The following is a 19,006-nucleotide window of genomic DNA, read 5'->3' as shown; positions in this document are numbered from 1 at the left end:
ATATGTATATTTTACAATTTTTAAAAAATGGTTACATCTGAAAAAAGGACTTCCATATATCCTTTGAAAGACAGTTGCTATGTTTATTAGTAACTTTCAAATAAAAAATAAAGATTTGAGCCCTCCAGTAACAAATAAATAATAAAAATCACTGATAGTGCTTTACTTACCCGTTTGGGGCCACTAAAAATCTTTCTGGTATTTTCCTTTGATTTATCTCCTTGTTTATTTATGGGTTTCTTCACACTTTCAGGCACACCAGGCAAGTCCTCTGTAAAATCCAAGTTTTCTGAAATAGTAATCAAAACTATCTAGCTTACTAATATTTCAAATTACCTACCAGAAAACCTATCAAGATTATATATATATGAATCAATGAAAATGGGAAGAAAAGAATAAAGGAATCAGAGCACCACAGAGCTGACAAAATACTCCCTAGAATAAGAAGTTTCATTCTGCCATTCTCCCTTCCTGCTTGCCCCTCCCGAGAGAGAAATCATAAACCTGGTTGCTGTGTATGTGTTCTAGTCTTATTTTATGTTAAATGGAAAAACCAAATCTTTTCCCAAATAATTTTCTTACTTCCGAGAGGTCACATAACTGCTGGATATCTATGGATACTGCCACTGGAATGGTATAGTTTATACATATACAAAACACCATGCGGTATCTACCTGTAACATTTTTCAGAACTTTAAATCCACTAAATCACGTTGGCCTTCAAAGAATGCCTGCTGGCAACTACAAAAGCCACATTTAAAACACCAGAAAAGGAGGACAGTTATCCTTGGCAAGAGATTTAAAATGACCTAATACAACAAAGTTTAATGATTTGTTGGTCTTCAAACACAACTAATCAAAAAATCAGTTTATTTCCCAACTGGTTAAAAATAGGTATCTTTTTCTAAGCTAAACAAAATAGGAAAAATAGGAAGACTTTTCTGTATCCCAATGCTTAAAATTTTTTGCTGTTTCACATATGGTATGAAGACTCAAATTTCAACTTTGGGTAGATCAACCAAATGGCCTCTAATTGTCAAATGTTATTTAGCATCTACTTCAAGTTTCTCAAAGGGAGTCTAATTTCACATTTTAAATCTTTAAAAGTTTTATTACCCAAGATGTAAATTTCAGTCACAGATTTTCAATTGCAGGGGATAACTTGCTATCCAGATTAGAATAAAAGCTTATAAGTAAACTGCAGCAGGACAAGGGCACTGGTACTGTATAGCAGTATTTATCATTCTACTGAGGAAGCAAATGCCTAGCTGTTCTGCCCAGCCAGATCTTCAGTGACTATAGTAAGGCTGCGGCAAACTTCCATTCTCCAGAAAAGATTCAAAGACGACACTGGATGTATTTCTTTTTTCTTTTTTTTCAGGGAAGGTAGGGGTGAGCCCCTAGGGGTACTCCTGTGTATGTCTAGTTTTGAAGAATAAATTAAGCAAAACTATTTTTAGGCCAAATAAAGCAAAATGGCAGGTAATCTCAAGAATGACTTATATTCTATAAGAGAATCTGTATTTTAAAATACTATTGTAATTCTAATTTACCATAATGACACTTCTGTGGCCCTACCAGGAAAAAAGCTTTATTTAATATGTAAAGCAATCCAGAAAAACTATATTTGGTTAAGAAACCATGTATCCCAGAAGCTTTCACAAATTCTTCCTCACTAGACAGTCAATCCACCTCACAAAGCCCTTGTCAGGTAATGACTTAATTATAGCAGAGCTAACCTACTTCATTTGTTTGTCTCTCACAGTGGAGACTGAACTCCTTGAGGACCTTTAGTCATTACCGGGTCTACAATCTCCACACAAATTAAATTTCCACAGTTAAGAGTGAATGCATAGTTACCTGGTACTTTTCAATTTTATTGAACCAACTTAAGATGGTTTGAGAGTGTTTTGAATGTTTATTAGTTTTCAGCCAACCACAAAGAGTTTTTAAATTCTAATCTTCTGGTATTTCCCTCATTATAACCATTTGTTATCAGTATAGTTCCAAAGGTCCAAAATCTAATCTATGTCTTCACTGCATTTGCATTTGTCAAGTGGAAACATCATGATATTTGGTGTCCCTGCCCCATATACATACATGCTTTAAAATTCTCAAGTGCTAAAGCTTAAATTAACACTCAAAGTATGACGACTCTCCAATCTACAAATTGGTTCCTTAAAACTTGGGACTTGATCATTAACACTTAAAATGCTGTACCTTTAGATAGTTCTAAATAGGTACTTTTAATAAATATAACAAGTTAAAATTGAATATCTAGGAAGAAACTACGTAGGTGCTGATTTAAGCCTGAAAAACACATTTAAAGTAGTCCCCCCGCCATCAATAGGGGATACATGCCAGTTCCTAGTGGATGCCTGAAACCATGGATAGTACACCAAAACCTGTATATACTATGTTTTTGCATATACATACCTATGATAAAGTTTAATTTATAAATCAAGCACAGTAAGAGATTAGCAATGACTAAGAATAAAACAGAATAATAATATGCTATAATAAAAGTTATGTGAATGGGGTCTTTATCTTATCATACTGTACTCACCTCTTTTCAGAATGTGGTTGACCTTGGGTAATTGAAACCATAGAAAGTAAAACTGCAGGTAAGGGGGGAACTACTGTACTTACTATATATATTTTTTTAAATTCTTACCTGCATTGTTAGTACCAGACTGACTGTCCTGGGAATTATCATTGCTTTCTGGGGGAGGCTGCAAGGAGGGTGATGGAGCTGTTTTAGTTCTTTTTTTGCTTGTCTTTCTTTCCACTTGACAGTCATCATCTTCATCATCTTCGCTTTCACTGAGATCATCAAAGCCAAAATACTTAATTTTGTAATTAGAACTTCCAGAACCCCCTTCATCACCTCCTGTCTCATGATCTTCAAAACCAAAAAATTCAAGTTTAACATCCTTTTTGGATTTAGTATTACTAGGTCGAAATCTAGTAGTGGTCTTAGAAGTTGCAATGTCTGCCTTTTTTCTGAGACGACCAGCTTCTCCCAAATCTGCAGGAGTGGATGCAGTGAACTCATCCATGCTGCGTTCCATAGTATCCTGTATGGTAACATTACAAACTGACAAGCAAGATGGATGTAAAACAGTGTAATCTCTAGTCCGTCCAACTGTCCCTCTAAAACTGGTCCCACAACTTACACCGCCTTTCTTTGCCTGATTCAGGCCATCTTTACTCGATTCACTGTTTGCTTTGGCTAAGGCCTGACTGGTGCCATCCATCAGCTTATCAAAATTTGACGCTCCTTGGGAGGATTTCGCTTTATTGGCCCTACAGTACGTCCTACAGTTGGTTGGCCTAAGAACACTTTGTACAATATCTTCCTCAATGGCTTCATTCAGATTTTCCAATCGATTTTTAAAATCGTCATCCTTCATCTCCAAAAGGGGATCACTATCCAAACTTAAAATACAGTCTTCTGATCTGATATCTTCAAAATCATTATCCCATTCATACAAACCAGTTCTTACAGATCCCTTGATTGGAGATATTTCTGATGGTGATTCTGGCCTCTTCACAAACTGGGAGTTCCAAGTATCGTTTGTTTCCTTGATTTCAGAAGCCACTGTAGTTTCTGCATTGGGTTTCTTAGTACTGTCGTCAGCATTTTTGTGAATATGGTGACTATTCTTCTCACGTTCTTCATGAAAATTCTCCACTTTATCTGTAAAAATAAGTCAAAGGATAAAAACATGAGTGGTATCAATACAAAAGTTAATAAACAACAGACATGTGGTTAATCAATAGTATATGATCAATCTCGAAAGAACTGCAAACAATTTTAGGTTGTGAAGAAATTAACGTTTACATATCAGACATTTTCTCTCCTGTCTTTTCAGTATATAGCTCTCATGTCTTCTATTGACCTTTCCTCAGGCAATCAAGTCCCTTAAAATTATCAACTCACAAGAAATTTCAGCAGGGTTAAGCAATGGAATCCATTCAGAATGACATGCAAATGACTCAGCCAAACCTTCTTAGGGGTATTAAGGGCTTTTCAAATAAAGATGCTTAAATTAAAAATTATTCAGTAAAATCTAAACCAACCGAAAAACCTTCTACCAATGTTTTTATTTATTTGGGATAGGGCTGCCCATAAGGTATGCTAGTTCTATCTAGAAGCCTGCCCATAGGATCAGGTTTCTCTAGCTATTTCTGTTATTTCTTCTAATCCTAAAAGCCATATAACCTCAAGGAATTTTTAGCAGTAGTTCTGGTGTGTTAGTTAAATGGCTAATAGAGGCTATTTATGCATATCAGCCAGTAACAAATCCTTGGCCTGCCTCTTCATCTTATATGTGGAGAATTCATTTTTGTTGCCTTCAATTTTTACTATCGGAACATTTTTATAACCTTTCCAAATGAGATACAAATATGATTCCAACTGGTATTATTATTAATTCCCTCAACACTTACTTGTAGAAAAACACTGGCAAAATGTATACTCTATGACAAACAATAAAATTACTTCTACAAAATATATCTACATTTAAGAAAATCTATTTACAAATCTCAATTAGTATCATCAAATACAGGTGAGAGGGATGCTTTACATGGACAGATTCCCTATAAAATGTTTAATGCTACCCAATAGGTTTTCCTCCCCTCAAGACAGGATCTCACTCTGTTACCCACACTGGAATACAGTGGTGTGATCACGGCTCACTGCAGCTTCAGAGCCGAGCACAGTGGCTCATGCCAGTAAATCTCAGCACTGTTGGAGGCTGAGGCAGGAAGATCACTTGAGTGCAGGAGTCCCAGACCAGCCTGGGAAATTTAGCAAAACCCTGTCTCTTCAAAAAAATCAAAAATTAGCCTGGCATGGTGAGGCATGCCTAGTCCCAGCTACTCAGGAGGCTGAGGTGGGAGAATTACCGAGTAGGAGGTCAAGGCTGCAGTGTGCCATAATCAGGCCACTATAGATTGCATTCCAACCTGGGTGACAAGCAAGACTGTCTCAAAAAAAAAAATTTGAGCAGCTGTCACCAACGAAATTATAATGACATCAAGAATACACACATGAAAAATGCTTATCATGAGTTGCTAGGGAAACACAAAAGGTAAACTCCTTAATATACTAAGAATCCTTACATATCAGTAAATCCAATGTCCCAGTACAAAATGGAGCTAGGGGCCAGGCACAATGACTCAGGCCTGTAATCCTGGCTCTTTGGGAGGCCGAGGTGGGCAGATCACTTGAGACCAGAAGTTCGAGATCAGCGTGGCCAACATGGCGAAACCCTGTCTCCACTAAAAAGACAAAAAAAAAAATAGCTAGGCGTGGTGGCACCTGCCACCCACTCCCAAGTCCTAGCTGCTTGGGAGGCTGAGGCACAAGAATTATTTGAACCCAGGAGGCAGAGGAGGTTCCAGCGAGCTGAGATAGAACCACTGCACTCCAGCCTGGGCAACAAGGCAAGACTCTGCCTCAAAAATAAATAAATCAGAAGCTGGGGACACAAAGAAGCAATTCATTAAAATATATATAATGAATTAAATAACTTATGAAGGATACTCAATTTCACTCACAAAACTCAAAGTAAAACAAAGCTGAACTATATTTATATAAGCCCTCAGTATACGCCTGGTACTATTCTAAATACTTTCTATTAATTTATCTCAAAGCAACCATCAGGTAGGTACTACTGCCATATTCATAATCCCTTTCCCACAATTCCAACATCCAAAAAGCTCTAAAAAGTAAAAAGTTTTCTCACAACACACTTGGAAGCAAAACCCGACCCCAACCAAAGGGAGGCTGTTTATAGTATTTACCCTACTTAGGGAAGGTATTTTCTCCTCTGAAGAAACACTATATTTGAATAGAGAACACCACCTCAGATCCTGATAGGGGAGTTAATATAAACTTTCCAAAATCCAAAATAATTCTAAATTCTAAGACACATCTGGCCCCAACGATTTCAGATAACGAAATGTAAACCTCTATCTCATTCCACAGATAAAGGACAATGGGCTTACATTACTAGTTGTTGATTACATGGCTATTGAGTGGTATTTACGTCTGAAAAATAAGGCAACTTATTAAAAAAAATTGGAAGCAACTTGAAAGTCTGACATTAATAAGGAATTGGCTAAGTAATGTATAGCACATACAGAAATTGACAACATGCAACAGTATTTTCTCAAAGGGTAGGGGGAGGGCCAAAAAGAAAACTGATATGGTATTATCCCCAAGATAATTACATGAGAAAGAGTAAGGTACAAAACAGCAGCAAATCATCATTTTGTGGATTAAAATACGCAGGCACACATGTACATACAGATATGCGGAACTGCCAGTATTGCTGGTATATACACAAAACATATCAGAAAGGTTAAAACAAATAACAATGAATGGTTGTTCCAGAGAAAACTGAGGTGGCTAAGGAAATGTGCTAGGAGGGAAGTTGTTAACCAACACCATATTGAACCATGTGCAAATAAAAGGTATTTTTGTGTGTTTTTGGGTTTTTTGTTTGTTTGTTTTGCAGCGGAGTCTCACTCTGTCTCCCAGGCTGGAGTGCAGTGGCACGATCTCTGCTCACTGCAACCTCTGCCTCCCAGGTTCAAGCTGCCTCAGTCTCCCAAGTAGCTGGGATTACAGGCACCCTCCACCATGCCCAGCTAATTTTTGTATTTTCAGTAGAGACAGGGTTTCACCACATGGGCCAGGCTGGTCTCAAACTCCTGACCTCAGACAATCCACCCACCTCAGCCTCCCAAACTGCTAGGATTACAGGCATGAGAAACCGAGCCCAGTCATAAACTGTTTTAAAAATAAAAGTAGGGCAGGGGCTGGGCATGGTGACTCACGCAGTAATTCCAAAGGCATGAGAATTGCTTGAACCTGGGAGGCAGAGGTTGCAGTGAGCTGAGATCACGCCAGTGCACTCCAGCCTGGACAACAGAGCGAGACTCCATCTCAAAGATAAGTAAATATAAGCCCTTTCAATGCCACTTAAGAAACATCTCCTACCCTTATATTCAGACATGGGACATAATGGTCAAAGACATATTCGTGTGTAATTTATAGCACATACAGAAATTGACAACATGCAACAGTATTTTTTCAAAGGGTAGGGAGAGGGCCAAAAAGAAAACTGATATGGTATTATCACCCAGATATTACATGAGAAAGTGTAAGGTACAAAACAGCAGCAAATTATCATTTTGTGGATTTTAATTTTGTGGCTTAAAATACACAGGCCGGCCAGGCGCGGTGGCTCAAGCCTGTAATCCCAGCACTTTGGGAGGCCGAGACGGGCGGATCATGAGGTCAGGAGATCGAGACCATCCTGGCTAACACAGTGAAACCCCGTCTCTACTAAAAATACAAAAAATTAGCCGGGCGTGGTGGCGGCGCCTGTAGTCCCAGCTACTCGGGAGGCTGAGGCAGGAGAATGGCGGGAACCCGGGAGGCGGAGCTTGCAGTGAGCCGAGATCGCACCACTGCACTCTAGCCTGGGCGACAGAGCTAGACTCCGCCTCAAAAAAATAAAATAAAATAAAATACACAGGCACACATGTACACAAAGATATGTGGAACTGCCTGTATTGCTTGTATGTGCACAAAACATATCAGAAAGGTTAAAGCAAATAACAATGAATGGTCGTTCCAGAGAAAACTGAAGTGGCATTTATGTGTAATACTGTGTAGCATTTATGTGTATATAATACACATGTATTAATACACTACACATGTATTAATATATTAATATAATTATACATGTGTATTATACTAATATATTAATATATTAATACACATGTGTATGTAATACTGTGTAGCATTTATGTGTATATAATAATATTGTGTAGCATTATGTGTAATAGCAAAACACTAGAAACAGCCAAACTATCTGTAAGACACCAGTTACAGTACTATGGAAACTATAGTTATAGTACTATGGAAACTACAATGGAAACTAAAACCAGTTATAGTACTATGGAAACTACAATGGAAAACTATGAAACTGCTTTAAAAAAACCAAGGCAGATCTATAAATATCAGTAAGATTGTAACAGTGTATAAATAAATCTATAATAATCTATATCAGATTATAATTAAAATAAGATTATAATTTTAATTATAATCTTATTAATATTTATAGATCTGCCTTATGTTACAATAAACATCTTAAAAGATTAAGTGTTTTTAAAGGCATAATACACTAAATATATATATGCATATATGCTCCCATTTGTGTGCGTTTTTAAGAACACAAATATAGACACACATGCTGTGCCTACTAAAGACTGTGTAACAGACCGTTAACAGCACTGGTTCAGTGGAAGGGAATTCACTTTTCACTGTTAATATGGTCATGTGGCTGATCACCAGAGGCACCTGAAAGGCCACAGGAAAAACACGGCACATCTTCCTAAGTGAGCAAATCTTTACTCAAAGATTTGAAAGATAAAAATTATTTTTTAAAACAGTTAAGGCCAGGCGCTGTGGCTCACACCTGTAATCCCAGCACTTTGGGAGGCCAAGGCGGGTGGATCACTTGAGGTCAGTAGTTTGAGACCAGCCTGGCCAACATGGTGAAACCCCGTGTCTACTAAAAATACAAAAAATTGCCATGAGTGGTGCTGCACAATCCCAGCTACTCAGGAGGCTGAGGCTGGTTGAATCACTTCAACTCAGGAGGCAGAGGTTGCAGTGAGCCAAGATCCGCCACTGCATTCCAGCCTGAGCAACAAAGTGAGACTCCGTCTTGGGGAAAAACAAAAAACAAAAAAACTGTAAAGCGTTACAATTGGTAATCCAAAACATTTTATATTTTATAAGGCATACCTATAAAATATAAAGTTTACATGCAATTTTAAAGATAAAACACTAAACTAAAAACAATTTCAAAAGTACTACTCAGCTTGGCCCACCACACAGAACAGTCCAGGTTATCGCAGCCTTCCCTTAACTCCCACTAACACAGCCTGTGGAAAGCCTATACAAGGGCTTTCCAAATATAGGTACAATGGCGTTTTAAGGAAATTCACTTCTAAATCCCCAACCTCCAGGTGTATACTGTTCCAAAAACTGATTTGCCAACCCACCTGGCATTAACCAATCACTCTTCTCCCACATTACAAGTATTAATAACAGCATATCGCTCACCTATCCCTAATCTTATATGGTATATTTCTCCAACTCTTGACATGAACTATAAAGAAATAATGTGATAGATTGTTGATAACGTGATAGACTGTTGGTTTCTGTACTTCATAATTAAGTAAAACTTTCATGTGTGGGTAACAAATCCTTTTCATGTCAGGTAGTTTCCTAAATTAATTGCATTTCACAGAATTGAAAAGACCTAACTGATTCATTATTACAATGAATTTCTATGATTACCACATGCTTTGTGGCATGCAAGAATTCAAATAATAGAATCTGCTATAACAAAATTCTTACCATTCTTATCTTTATTTTATGAATTTATGGCTTCTCAACATTTACGCATATTAAAAAATTGAAATAGGATGCCAGGTGCGGGGGCTCACGCCTGTAATCCCAGCATTTTGGGAAGCAGAGGCAGGCGATCACAAGGTGAGGAGATCGAGACCATCTCGGCTAACACGGTGAAGCCCCATCTCTACTAAAAAATACAAAAAATTAGCCGGGTGTGGTAGCACATATCTGTAGTCCAAGCTACTTGGGAGGCTGAGGCAGGAGAATCGCTTGAACCTGGGAGGCAGAGGTTGCAGTGAGCCCGGGCAACACAGCGAGACTCAGTCTCAAAAACAAAAAAAAAATTTGAAATAGGAATAACAGGGACATAGTAGTACGTGCTTGTAGTCCCACCTAGAGCTACCCAGGGTACTGCGGCCAGCAGTTCATTTGAGGCTGCTGTGTTATGATCACACCTGTGAGTAGCCACACACTCCAGCCTGAGCAACACAGCGAGGCTCCATCTCAACAACAACAAACAACAAAAAATAGGAATAAAATTGATGCCAAAAAACTTTTTTGTCCAAAACCTTTATATACTTTAGCAATAATACTCATTCATATATATATAAACTAACTGAAAAAAGCCCAGTCATCTCTTAAAAAGATACATTTCCAGTAAATTTTATCTTTAATATATACAGCATTCAAGTTTGATAAATTACAGCATTTAAGTTTGATCAAATATTCTGCTAACAGAGAGAGAGCATTTGATTAAAAAAAAAGTAAGCACTGGTAACTGTGATCATGATGTAGTACAGAATCATTTTTAAAACAGTTTACAGCATTACAGTCACATAAAATTCCTAAAAGCTGTGGAGTTTTTTTTTTGTTTTTTTTTTTTTGTAGAGACAGGGTCTCTCTATGTTGCCAAGACTGGTCTCAAACTCCTAGACTTGGGTGATCCTCCCATCTCCGCCTCCCAAAGTACTGTGATTACAAGCTTCAGCCACAGCGTCCAACTTTTTTTTTTTTTTTTTTGGAGACAGAGTCTTGCTCTGTCAATGAGGCAGGGGCACAGTCTCCACCTCCCACGTTCAAGTGATTCTCCTGTCTCAACCTCCTGAGTAGCTGGGACTACAGGTGCAAGTCACCATTCCCAGCTAATTTTTTTATTTTTAGCAGAGACAGGGTTTCAACATGTTGACCAGGCTGGTCTCAAACTCCTTACCTCAAGTGATCTGCCTACCTCAGCCTCCCAAAGTGCTAGGATTACAGGCATGAGCCACCAGGCCCGACTGCAGCTCTTAAAAATTTGAATTTAGGCCAGGTGTGGTGGCTCATGCCTGTAATACTCTCCCACTTTGGGAGGCTGAGGCGGGCGGATCACGAGGTCAGGAGATCAAGACCGTCCTAGCAAACACGGTGAAACCCTGTCTGTACTAAAAATACAAAAAAATTAGCCAGGTGTGGTGGTGGGCGCCTGTAGTCCCAGCTACCCAGGAGGCTGAGGCAGGAGAATGGCATGAACCCGGGAGGCGGAGCTTGCAGTGAGCCGAGATCGCGCCACTGCACTCGAGCCTGGACGACAGAGTAAGACTCCATCTCAAAAAAAGAAAAATAGGCCGGGCGCGGTGGCTCAAGCCTGTAATCCCAGCACTTTGGGAGGCCGAGGCGGGTGGATCACGAGGTCAGGAGATCGAGACCATCCTGGCTAACATGGTGAAACCCCGTCTCTACTAAAAATACAAAAAACTAGCCGGGCGTGGTGGCGGGCGCCTGTAGTCCCAGCTACTCGGAGGCTGAGGCAGGAGAATGGCGTGAACCTGGGAGGCGGAGCTTGCAGTGAGCCGAGATCGCGCCACTGCACTCCAGCCTGGGTGACACAGCGCGAGACTCCGTCTCAAAAAAAAAAAAAAAGAGAACGAACAGCAGGTAATTATGGTATTTGCAAGCAAGAAAATAATTATGGGCCAGAAGCAGTGGTTCATGACAGGAATCCCAACACTTTGGGAGGCCAAGGTGTGAGGACTGCTTGAGCTCAGGAGTTCGAGACCTCGTCTCTACTAAAATCAAAAAAATTAGCTGACTGTGATGGTGCACACCTGTGGTCCCAGCTTCTCAGGAGGCTGAGGCAGGATTACCTGTGCCCAGAAGATTGAGGCTGCAGAGAAATATGATTGCATTACTGCACTCCAGCCTGGGCGACAGAGTGAGACCCTGTCTCCAAAAAATAAATAAATAAATACTTTGAGGGTGAGGAAGTGATGCATGGAAGAGCTTCTAGAGTGGCTGGCACAATTCTATTTCTTAACCTAGGTAATGGTTACAGGAGTGTTCCTCTTCTAATAATTAATTAAGCTAGACCTCTTTTGTGCGGTTTTCTGTATGTTTTATTTTACAACTTAAAAAAGTTAAAGAAAATCACTATGACACCTAAACTGCATGTTATATTTTAAAATGTCAATATTGGCCACGTGTGGTGGCTCACGCCTATAATCCCAGCACTTGGGGGGAGCAAAGCAGGGGGATCACTTGCATCCAGGAGTCAGAGACCAGCCTAGATAACAGACTAAGACTGTCTCTACAAAAAAAAATTTTGAAAAGCAGCCGGGCGTGGTGGCACGTTCCTATAGTCCTAGCTACTCAGGAAGTGGGGGCAGTAGGATCACTTAAACCCAGGAGTTTAAGGTTGCAGTGAGCAATGATCACACCACTGCACTCCAGACTGGGCAACAGAGAAAGACCTTGCTTCTAAAAAAAAAAATTAAAAGGATACCTGGGGTTCATCCTTTCTACCACTTCCTTGCCCTACACTTGACTAAGGGTGCCTCTTCTCCTGCAGCCCACCCTGCTATTTCAGGGCAGGACAGTTTCGGGACACTGATATGCTGACTCTCCAGAGCCTCTTTATAGAATGATTACTCCTCCACCCTGTTATATAAAAGCCCCTTCTTGGCTTCTTTGATTTTCCTGTGTAAGACTAAACAAATAATAATAATAATAAAAAAAAGACAACAAAAATAAACAAGGAAAGATTTAAGAAAAAAAAAAAAGTAGTGGCCGGGTACGGTGGCTCACACCTGTAATCCCAGCACTTTGGGAGGCCGAGGCGGGTGGATCACCTGAGGTCAGGAGTTCAAGACCACCCTAACCAAAATAGTGAAACCCAGTCTCTACTAAAAATACACGAATTAGGCAGGTGTGGTGACAGGCGCCTGTAATCCCAGCTACTCGGAAGGATGAGGCAGGAGAATCATTTGAACCCGAGAGGCAGAGGTTGCAGTGAGCCAAGATTGCACCACTGCACTCCCGCCTGGGCAACAACGAGACTCAGTCTCAAAAAATAAATAAATAAATAAAGTAAAGCCCCTTCTTTTGAGGCTTGTGCTAGTTACCTTCCAATCTTCCTAATACCTGTCATCTAACAACCTCTTATTCAACCTCTTATTCACTGTTCATGTATTTAAGGATTTTACACCATATTTATAATCTACTCCATCCCAATTTTGCTATCACACTGAATTCCACCAAATTCCAACCCTCTGACTTCCCAGTTTCTTAACCTATCTCATCATCAACAATCTCCCGCATTCCATCTCAGCCACCAGTTTCATCCAGAAGCTTGCTGTACATCCTAAAATGCTTTACTTCTTAAACATTAAAATCAGATAGCCCACTTTTTTTTAATCATAACCTACCAACCATCCAACTTGCTTGTGCCAGTACTCCCATTCTTCATTTTTACTTAAGCAGATTCTCAGTATACTACCCTTTCTCTCCCCTTTCACCTATTCATTAGCCCTGTCCAGGCACTCAGCATTTCAAATTCCACAGTCTAATCTTCTCAATCACTCTCTGGGCAATAATATCCTAAATTCCCTTGCTTCTCTCTCTTCATTCCACACGCTGACTGACAGAATGTCTATTGAGGACAATTCTAATAAGCCTATCCAATATTCTGTATTCTGTCCAGGTTCCAGGTAATGGGGCCTACTAAAGGAGGGGGAAAAAACATACTCACACACTAGGTAGATTAGTGACCATGTGTTTTCAGTAACACCAACTTCAACTAAGGCCTCAATAATGTCCAGGAATTCTACTTTGTCTCTAGACAGCTCACTCTCCCACTTTAAGTAACATCTATCTGAACTCTTTCCAGCTCCCTTAAACCCCCCAAGTTACCCTGCACGCCCAGGCTGGAGTGCAATAGCGTGGTCTCGGCTCACTGCAACCCCCGCCTCTTGGGTTCAAGTGATTCTCCTACCTCAGCCTCCAGAGTAGCTGGGAATACAGGTGCCCGGACCATGTCTGACTAATTTTTGTATTTTTAGTAGAGATGGGGTTTCACCATGTTGGCCAGGCTGGTCTCGAACTGCTGACCTCGTGATCTGCTTACCTCGGCCTCCCAAAGGGATGGGATTACTTTTTTTTTTTTAATGGAGACAGAGTCTCACTCTGTCACCTAGGCTGGAGTGCAGGGGCGTGATCTTGGCTCACAGTAACCTCTGCCTACTGGGTTCAAGTGATTCTCCTGCCTCAGCCTCCTGAGCAGCTGGGATAGGCGCACACCACCACGCCTGGCTAATTTTTGTATTTTTAGTAGAGACGGAGTTTCACCATGTTGGTCAGACTGGTTTCGAACTCCTGACCTCCTGACCCACCTGCCTTGACCACCCAAAGTGCTGGGATTACAGGCGTAGCCACCGTGCCTGGCTGTCTGGCTTCAAGTTCTAAAAGCATAGAATACTTAGGGAAAATGCTCTGAAAAGCACAATGTATTATATAAAAGTGTTGTCATCATGTTAGTTCTTTATCATGACCAGCAGAAGTCAATAACTCTAAAGTACAGAGGCTATGTTTATAAATTTCATATTTTACCCCATAGCTGGTATTCAAACTGGATCTGAGAAGAAATTTAAGTGGTCTCCCATGCTTTTGTTAATACACAAACCTTGAGAATAATACTCTTTTTACTCAGAATATCTGAGTAAGAAACAAAAGTTCTGCTTTAGAACAAAATGAATTTACTTAAAATTATAATGTCTCTTTCATAATTTACATAATGTCGAATTTCCATTTGTATACACACATATGAAAATAAGAAGTAGAAAATATCTATAAAAATCAAGTCAAAAACTTTATTCAGTAAGTATTAAAAATAGTTTGGTCATCATTCTCGTTTTGTTTTTGAGATGGTATCTTGCTGTGTCGCCCAGGTTGTGACCCAATCATGGCTCACTGCAGCCTTGAACTCCTGGGTTCAAGTGATCCTCAACTCAGTCTCCCAGGAAGCTGGAACTACGGGTGCACCCCGACACATCGGGCTAATTTTTCTTCTTTTGAAGAAATGGGATGTCACTATGTTGACCAGGCTGGTTTTGAACTCCTGGGCTCAAACCATCCTCCCACTTTGGTATCCCCAAGTGCTGGTGTTACAGATGTGAGCCACCATGCCTGGCCCATCATTCTTATAAAAAAGAAAATTATTTAAGCCAGGTGGCATGCCTGTAATCCCAGCCTCTCAGAAGGCTGAGGCAGGAGGCTGAGGTGGGAGCATCGCTTGAGCCCAGGAATCTGAGGCCAGCCAGGGCAAGCTGGCAAGATCCCACCTCTTTAAAAAAAAAAATCAGATCTTTAAAATTAAAAAAAAGCAGAAAATTACTTGAACAGAGACAAGAGGAAATCCACAATTTGGCCCTCTCAAAACAACTTTATTTCCAACATCAAGATAAAACTGTTCTTACAGTGACAGTCTCTTCTAAACATACAGCTTTGAAGATGACAAAATTAATCTCATTCACATCAGAATACAACAGCACTGTATGAAAAGAACACTTTGGATGTTTCCCAGATCTTCCACTTAACAGTTCAAGTTATTCAACCTCTGAACTGTGCCTTACCCTCAATACAATGGAAACAAAGCCTCCCTTATACAGTTGTGATTAAGGATCAATTAATATGTAAAAGTAGGAATTTAAGAAATAACAGGGCTGGACACAGTGGCTCACTCCTGTAATCCCAACATTTTGGGAGGTGGAGGTGGGAGGATCACTCAAGTCCAGGAGTTCAGGACAAGGCTGGGCAACATACTGAGACACCGTCTCCACAAAAAAATTTAGAAATTGGCCCAGTGTGGTGGTGCACCCCATACTCCCAACTGCTGGGGAGGCCAAGGAGGGAAGATGGCTTCAGCCCAGGAGGTAGAAGCTGTGATGAGCCATGCACTCCAGCCTGGATGACAGAGTAAGACCCTGTCTCCAAAAAAGAAAAAGAAAAAAAGAAATAATGAATCGTATCTACTTCTCTTAAAAAGAAGCTGATTTTAGATATGATTTAAATATATTCTACACAACAAATACATGCAATAAATAAAGGTAGGTAACTCTTGCTGATACTATCCTTTCAGGACTTAAAAAAATAATAATAATCCTCATTAATCATCTATAGTTTATCCAATGACAATCTCATCTCAGGTCACAAGTTCGTGGACTACTCTAAACTTTCAGTAATAATTCATTTCCCTTTCTAAAAAATCACCTTCAGTTCTAAATCTAAGTTAAAAATCTCCTGACAATACCATCCCTCTAACTTACACAAATACTCATTACAGCTTTAAACAAATTAAAATTTTTTATTGGCTACAAAACCAGTCAGGCAAATTAAGAGCCTATGCTGTAGTTTTCTCAGTATTTGGCAGGATATGTAGACTGAATCCCAGCTGACTGGCAAGGAAAGTGTGCCAAGCTGAAATATAAGTCTTTGCACACTTTAGAGTCCAGATTAAAAACCTGTAGCAGACAGAACAAAGAGGAGAAATGGAAGCAGCCTTGCATAAAAGGCAAGAGAAGACTTTTTTTTTTGCCTCTACTACAGACAGCACTGATTCAAACCATTAAGGATTACCTGGAGATCTCTTAGAAGGGTGAACCTTTAGCCCCTGCTAACAGTCATTTTTAATGGGCACACCTGGCTGAGAACTGACTGGCTTTAATAGCAACCGTAATCAGAAATTTCTGTTTTCAAAATTAAAGATTAGACACAGAAATATTTGCAGATAGAAACAGAAATCTGAAATTAGCTTTAAAATCCAGGGAGTAAAGGATGGGAAGTGGAGAGAGTAGTGTGCAAAACAGATGAAACAAGATCTGCCAGATACTAAATATTGGAGGTGGACAATCAAGTACATGAGGTTTTTTTTACCATTCTATTTTTGTGTGCCTGAAAAGTTTCATAATAAACGTTTTCTTCTTGTTCAAGGAATAGGATATTTTAGCAACACGACTCTTCCCTGAAGTACCTATTCAGTTTGTAATCTTGTTTCTGGTTCCCTTACCCATCAAGCATCTGTCTGGAAAATGGGAACCATTGTAGATTTTGTGGGTTGTTTTTTGTTTTTGTTTTTTGAGATGGAGTCTCCCTCTGTTGCCCAAGCTGGGGTGCAGTGGCACAATCTCGGCTCACTGCAACCTCCACCTCCCCAGTTCAAGCAATTTCCGGCTAACTTTTTTTGTATTTTTAGTAGAGATGGGGTTTCACCATGTTGGCCAGGCTGGTCTCGAACTCCTGACCTCAAGCGATCCACCCCTCTCAGCCTCCCAAAGTGCTGGATTACAGGCGTGAGCCACTGCACCCGGCTATTGTATGTTTCATAGTGACCTCATCCTATGTTTCCTCTTCAAGTGAAACACAATTTTTTTTTTTTTTTTTTGAGTCAGAGTTTGACTCTGTCACCCAGGCTGGAGAGCAGTGGCACAATCTCTGCTCACTGCAACCTCTGCCTCCTGGGTTCAAGCAGTTCTCCTGCCTCAGCTTCCTGAGAAGCTGGGATTACAGGCATGCACCAACACACCTGGTTAATTTTTGTATTTTTTTTAGTAAAGACAGGGTTTCACCATGTTGGTCAGGCTGGTCTCGAACTCCTGACCTCCTGATCTGCCTGCCTCGGCCTCCCAAAGTGCTGGAATTACAGGCATGGGCCGCCGCACCCGCAACACAATTTTTAAAAGTACTATCCATTTTTATAAAAGTACTTAAAACAAAGAATTTTAACAGTGTCAAAAAAAAATCAACCACATACTCCCCTATAGATAAAGAGATGCACTTAAAAACGTAATGCCAGGTCAAATGACATAATAATTCTGAGCCTGGATTAGCCCTTTTCACTAATGTGATATAATTCTACAGCAAAAAAATAAGACGAACGAGCAGGGACACTCAACACTCCACTAGAAAGATATGATGGAACTTCATCTGTGCACTTTGAACAAGTTGTTAAAATTTGCAACAGGTGGCCGGGCGCGGTGGTTCACGCCTGTAATCCCAGCACTTTGGGAGGCTGAGGCGGGCAGATCACCTGAGGTCAGGAGTTCGAGACCAGCCTGGCCAACATGGTGAAACTCTGTCTCTACTAAAAAAAATACAAAAATTAGCTGGGCGTTGTGGTGCATGCCTGTGGTTCCAGCTACTTGCCAGGCTGAGGCAGAAGAATTGCTTGAACCCGGGAGGCAGAGCTTGCAGTGAGCCAAGATCGCGCCACTGCACTCCAGCCTGGGCTACAGAGTGACACTCTGTCTCAAAAAAAAAAAAAAAAATTGCAACAGGTTCTTAAATAAAATGCCTAACCATGATCTGCAAAAGACTGCTAAGATTTCTGAGACCCAAGTAGGTATATGAGTACTTGCATCTGGAGAAAAGAGCTCGAAACTCATTCTCAGAAGGGTCCCTAATGCAAAAAAGGTTAGGAACCCCTTGAGATTTACAGAGGCCTCTTTTATCAAAAATGTAGGTTTCGGTTTCTAAATTTCAATTAAAATTACAAGGTTGTCTGAGTGAGAGTAAAGGCAATGAAAATTGATAGACATAATGCAAGAAAACAGTCTAGGCACAAGAGAAATGACCAGTTTAGAGGGGAGAGACAAAGGAAAGGTCACGAAGTACAAAAGCATCCCCACAACTATAACAAACTTACAAACATACAAACTTATAAATGGTTTATAACAACAACTAACTTGCACACATTAGAGACAGGAGAAGACTACCATAAAAATTAAATGCACTCCCTCAAATTCACTTCTTATCCTACAAGGAGCTGCAAGGTTGTTGCAACTCTGGATGACGAAGGGAGAGGAGAAAAAAAGAAATATTCATAGTGCTATACCATTCCCTGACCACTAAAAGACCTTTTGTGAAGGAGGAAGATGGACAAGATGTTCCTGAACATCTATTTGCCTGTATTTTAGTATGTATTTTCCCCTCACAAACCAATTAAAATGGAATTTGAACTCAGAGTCAGTCACAGTTATCAGCATTAGAACTACAATTTAGCTACATAGACTGGGAAGCAATTATCCCACTTAGCTGGTTGGTCTCTCCAACCTACTTCCAACAACAGATTTAACACAAAGATATATTGTCTGCAAAGCTACAGAAACAATTACTTCTGAATACTTCCACATTCCTTTCCCCCTTACCTAAACGTTCATCTTTATTAATACGCTCTGCCATCAGGGTCCCTGCCTGCCAGTGATGCGCCATCCCTCAAAAGACTACACACTTAAGGAAGCTGGAGTTAGCCTTGTG

General features: G+C 40.1%; 1 protein-coding gene across 4 annotated transcripts in view; it reads right to left on the bottom strand.

Annotated features, from left to right (window-relative positions):
• The window catches only part of WAPL (WAPL cohesin release factor), an 87,292-nt gene that overhangs the window by 61,035 nt on the left and 7,251 nt on the right, over window positions 1–19,006 (bottom strand). For 3 of the 4 annotated variants that reach the window (XM_025397066.1, XM_025397065.1, XM_025397064.1), the window contains 2 exons: window positions 2,675–3,700; window positions 171–289 (listed from right to left, as the gene is read on the bottom strand). In XM_025397066.1, the coding sequence (XP_025252851.1) occupies window positions 171–289; window positions 2,675–3,700 (1,145 nt within the window). The remainder of the gene's footprint in view (window positions 1–170; window positions 290–2,674; window positions 3,701–19,006) is intronic. The other variant, XM_025397062.1, reaches the window with a different exon arrangement.

This window comes from Theropithecus gelada, chromosome 9 (genome assembly GCF_003255815.1).
Source record: "Theropithecus gelada isolate Dixy chromosome 9, Tgel_1.0, whole genome shotgun sequence".
Taxonomy (NCBI): domain Eukaryota; kingdom Metazoa; phylum Chordata; class Mammalia; order Primates; family Cercopithecidae; genus Theropithecus; species Theropithecus gelada.
This window is presented reverse-complemented; position numbering and strand designations above follow the sequence as displayed.